Source organism: Monoraphidium neglectum (assembly GCF_000611645.1).
Source record: "Monoraphidium neglectum strain SAG 48.87 unplaced genomic scaffold scaffold04184, whole genome shotgun sequence".
NCBI lineage: Eukaryota > Viridiplantae > Chlorophyta > Chlorophyceae > Sphaeropleales > Selenastraceae > Monoraphidium > Monoraphidium neglectum.
In genome coordinates, this window is record NW_014009445.1 from 1 (window position 1) to 4,913 (window position 4,913).

Consider the following 4,913-nt stretch of genomic DNA (forward strand, 5'->3'; position numbering starts at 1 on the left):
GCCCCCGCCCCCGCCCCGTCTCGTGCACCGCCGCCGCGCACACCTCGCCGTGCGACCCAACCGCCCCCTCACCTTCTCGCGGATTTTGGGCGCATTTGGCCCGAGCAGCCAGCCCGCCAGCAGCCAGAGCTGTGTCGGGTCAAAGTCCTGGCTCTTGCTGCCCTCCCGCAGCAGGTTCTCTAGCCGGTTCCAGCGGAACCGGTCGTCCTGTCGTCGGTTGGTGGCGGTCGCAGGTGTTCGTGGTGGTTGGTGATGGTTGGTGGCAGAGGTCGTGCGTGATGGGTGGGTGATGGTGCATAGCTGGTGGCGGTGGTTGGTGGGTGGTCGACTGTTGCATGCCAAATGCACAGCCACTAGCAGCCCTGTGCTGTTGGAAGGATGGGGCATCAAAGGCAACATGGGGGGCCAGGAGAGGGGGGGTGCGCTCACTGCGCGACAGCCACTGCGGACGCAATGATGTAGAGGTTCTTGGCCGAGCAGCCGCGGCCCCTGAGGCCATCAATCCCATCCCGGCGGCCCACCGGGCCCCGGCCTTGCGCCGCCCGCCGCAACCGCCGCAACCGCCCCCAATTGCCAGGGGCAGTTGGCTCGCCGCGGCCCACCTGGAAGACCAGCTCCTCGAAGCTGCCCCTCAGCTCTGGCGCGGGGTCTGTCAGCAGGCGGCGCGCCATGTAGGGGTATGCCTTGGCCAGCAGCTTGTAGCTGAGGGTGAGAGGCGGGGTTAAGAGTTGCGGTGTGCGTGAGCGAGCGCGTGGGGTGTGCGTTGCAGACTGGAGGTGTGCTGGGGGGACAATGCGGAGGGCAGGGGGACCGAGGGTGTAGACGAGATGCAGGCGCGCATCTCCGCACGACGTCAAGGCCGAGACAGGCGGCCCACGGCTTTGGAGGAGAGCAGAGGTCGCCCCCCCTGCCTGCATGCACGAAACGCGCGAGTGCATGCGTGAGTGTTGGGCTGCATGTGAGTGCAGCCCCGCTTACTTGGGGTCTGCCTGCAGTGCAAGGCCCTCCAGTACTGTGAGTGACCGCAGGATGAGAGCGTAGTACGCAGGGACCCTGGGGTGTCGAGGTGGGGTTCGGGGAGGGTTTGGTGTGTGTGTGTGTTGGGGGGGGGGGTGTTGAGGTGGTGGTTGTCAGCAAGGGGTGTGAGGTTGCACAGGTGTATGTGTGCTTATGTGCATCTGTGTGAGTGTGAATGTGAGTGTGTGCGCGTGCGTGTGTGTATAGAGATGACTGTTGTGGCGAGCTTGAGCAAAACAGAGAGCAGGGGCGCGTTGAACAGCGGCGTCTGCCTCGCAGTCTTGCCGTTGATGTGGCACTGCCCTGGGTGCAGCGCTGACGCCTACACAAGTTCCCCGTTCCAGGCCGCGCACGGCAACCCGGCCCCCCCGCCCAACAACAACATGCGACACGCGCAAGGCAGCCTCTCCACCCGCTCCCCCCCCCAGGGGTTCTCTCCCCAAAAACAAAGCGGGCTTGGTCATCCGGTCAAGAAAGCGCCCACCTGAAGGGATACTCAAACAGCACCGCCCCCAGCCCGTCCACGATGGCCTTGAAGTTGAGCTGAGGGATTAGAAGGGCGGCACGGCGGAGTTGAGGTGCACCAGTGAGAGTGGTCAAGGGGTGCGGTAGGTCACGGTTCATGAATTGGGCGTTGCTGAGGGGGTTGAAGGCTGTGAGCCGAGGCGCCCTAATCGACCAACCGACCAACACCACAAGGCATTAACAATCTGCACTCGACCGCTGCACCCGGCACCCCAAAGCACGGACCTGTTTCTGCATCATGCAGACGCGGCCGCCCAATGCGGCGCTGCGCCCGATTGCCAACACAAATTGTGAGGCGCCGCACCTCTGAAACCGAGGACTCGAGGACATCGTCGAAGAAGGCCTGCAGGGCCGGGGCTATGGGGCGCGTGTCCACTGAGGGGTCCATGAACTGCAGGGTGTAGTAATCGCGACACATCGCCTCGTAATCCCTGGACGCGGTTGGGCGAACGCGGGGGCGGCGTGAGGGGGCGGGGTGGAGTCCGGGCGCGAGAAGATAGAAGCGACAAGGAAGCCGCCATGAACCATGGCGTGGGACGAACCGCAGCAGTTTGAACCAACCGTTGAATATCACTCTGCATGCTGTGTGATACAAACACAGGAGCGTACCCACTGCAAGGCATCCCGCAAACCACTCTGTTGATACAATCGGTTATAAAAAGATCAGATGAATCCGTGGCGTGCCCACCTGTTGACAAGGTGCACCACGTGTGATATGATGGCGAACCGCGCGTACTGCGGGGCCTCGCTCATCATGCCAAAGTCGAGGTACACCAGGGTGCCGTCAGGGGACGCCAGCAGGTTGCCGGGGTGAGGGTCTGGGGGGGCGTTGGGGGGCGGTTGTTTGCGTGTGTGCGTGTGTGCGTGCATGCGTGTGTTCGTGTGTGTGTGTGTGTGTGTGTGTGTGTGTGTGTGTGTGCGAGAGAGAGAGAGAGTGAGTGCTTGCGCGTGTGGGGGGGAGTGGTGGTGAGGAGGTCGATGGTGGCACCAGCCGCCCAGGTTGCGGGTTGGTGGGGGGGGGTGGGGGTGTAGGCGGCTGTGTGGGGTGCGTGGGCTCCCAATACGGCAATTGGGAGACGCATCGTGGAAAAGCAGCGGGAGCCTGCGTCAAGAGGCAAGAGAAGCCGCCCACATGCGCACCAGCGACGGCGTCGCAAACCTGCCACGTTACCTCCCCAACTTGTCGTGTAGAGACACTTGAACGTGCCATCCATTTTTCACAGAGGCAGATACACCTACTCCCCGGGCCCTCCCATGCCTGGACCTCACCTGCGTGGAAGAAGCCGTGCTCCAGCAGCTGCCTCAGGGTGCACTCGATGCCCACGTCAACAAAGTCGGTAATGGACAGCCCTGCCGCCGCCATGGCCTCCCTAGGATCAAAGGAGTGGGCCGCGGGTGCAAGAAAGATGCGGCAACGGGGTTCGATTCCTTTTGACAGGGGTTGGTTGCGTCAAGGCGCGGGCTCAGGCGTTGACGGGAAGTCAACAAAGGAAACCGAAGGAAACCGAGCAGAACCCTGGCAGATGGAGGCGACACAGCGCAAGCGCGCCCCCCCGCCAGCATTGCGCCAGACGGTGGACGCCAGTTCGCGAACCCAGCAACTCCATCATATGGAAAAGTACCCAACAAACAGCACGAAATCAGGGTGGAACGTGAGCGGATTCCAGCGTTGCCCTCGCGCGCTCACTTATTTGTGAGCTTCACGCCCTCTATCCACTCCATCGTCAGAACACGGCGGCTGGTCGAGCACCAGACAATCTTGGGGGTGCGAACGCGCGGCATGCCGCCATACAGCTCCTGGGGGTTTAGCGGGTTGGGTTCGAGGGCGGGGCGGAGGAGCGTCGCGAGTTGTAGGCGCCGGGGTTGAGATGGGCGCAGTTGCTTGGGCGGGTTGGGAGGGCAGGGGACCCCAGACTCCACCCTCAACACCCCAGGATGCCAAGGCGCGAGGCGGACTGGGACTCGATGGCCCCAGCGACGGCCGCAGCAGCACAGACCAGCCGTCATCTGCCACAACGACGCATGCACACACAGGAAACCGCACGTCCACGCTTGTTTATGGCATACGTATGCACATGCCTGGTTACCCGCCCCTGCACACAGCGCGCGCCTGCACGCTCATACGCATGCCAATGTGTGCCACACACGCGCACACGCGGCAGTGCGCGGCCAGTCCGCCCACCTGGAACTTCTCGCAGCTCTTGCCCTCCTGGACGTAGTCCAACTCGCCAAACAGCCGCGCGGCAAACTCGTCCACCAGCGGCACCAAAGGCTGCGAGATCTGCGGCGACGGCGCATGCACAGGAAGACGAAGGGTCAGAGTGAGCGATCGAGGAGAGGCCGGAAGATGAAAGGGGGCCAACCCGAGCGAGCGCGGCTGGCGCGACGATCCGACCAGCGGCCGCCGCGCCTGGCTGCAGTTGCAGCACGACCGTTGGCTTTCATGACCAGCGCCGCAAACTCATGTTTCGCACGCCTGCTGGATCTGATACGACCCGGTGCCCTCACAGGGGTCAGGCAGGACACCACAAGGGCCGCTAATCAAACTTTTTTCCGCGCCCTACACCCTCACCCCGATCTGCGGCAGGACGCTGGTGTCTACGGCGCCCATCAGCCGCCGCAGCAGCAGCATGTCGATGGCGATGGACTCCCCTATGCCCGGCCGCTGGACCTTGACGGCCACGCGCTCCCCGGTCTCACGCAGCACGGCGCGGTACACCTGTCAGGTGTCATGAACCCCAACATTGGTTTATGGGGGAGGGGTGCGGCGGAGCGCGTCGGTTGGGCCACTGGGGGTTGGTGGTTAGCGGGTGTCGAGGCTGTTGCAGTGATTTTGAGATGCCGCTCGCATGTGCTGCCGAGCTGATTGGCGGGCACCCCTTGTTTTGTTGCGTTGGGTGGCGAGTTGATTTGCTGGGCAGCATGCGTGTGTGTGTGTGTGGGGGGAAGTGTTGGAGGGAAGAGGTGGCATGCGGGATGAGAGTGGTGGCCAGGGCTCGCAGCAGTGAGTGCCCCTCGCACCTGGCCCAGGCTGGCGGCTGCTACAGGCTCCTCTGAAATCTCCGAGTAGATCTGCGGCACGGGCGCAAACGTGGGCACACCATCAGGCGTCACCGAAAACAATACATTGAGAGATAGCAGTCGGGCGTTTGCAGGCAGCTGCCACCCGCGAAGCTTCCGCCCAGCCGCCCAGCCGGCCAGCCAAAGCCACATGGCGCGGCACGGGGCTCAGCGCACTCATGCAGCTGCTGGCTGCAACAAAACAATGGAGGCGCGAAAATCCGACGTACCTGCTGGATGGGCCGGCCCAGCTCCTCCTCGATCACAGCAAAGGCGATCTCGTTCGGGAAGGAGGGAAGGCGGTCCTGGGG

The 4,913-nt window shown here is 63.5% G+C and overlaps 1 protein-coding gene across 1 annotated transcript; it reads right to left on the reverse strand.

Moving 5' to 3' along the window:
• Window positions 1-602: 602 nt before the first annotated feature.
• Window positions 603-4,755, reverse strand: MNEG_13994 (putative aarF domain-containing protein kinase; the record flags this gene model as incomplete). Its single annotated transcript, XM_014037534.1, has 10 exons — window positions 603-702; window positions 979-1,053; window positions 1,502-1,560; window positions 1,847-1,973; window positions 2,231-2,360; window positions 2,812-2,912; window positions 3,230-3,339; window positions 3,725-3,823; window positions 4,115-4,261; window positions 4,564-4,755. Coding segments are annotated over 10 exons (1,140 nt in total), but the record flags the coding sequence as incomplete, so codon positions are not given.
• Window positions 4,756-4,913: the final 158 nt, after the last annotated feature.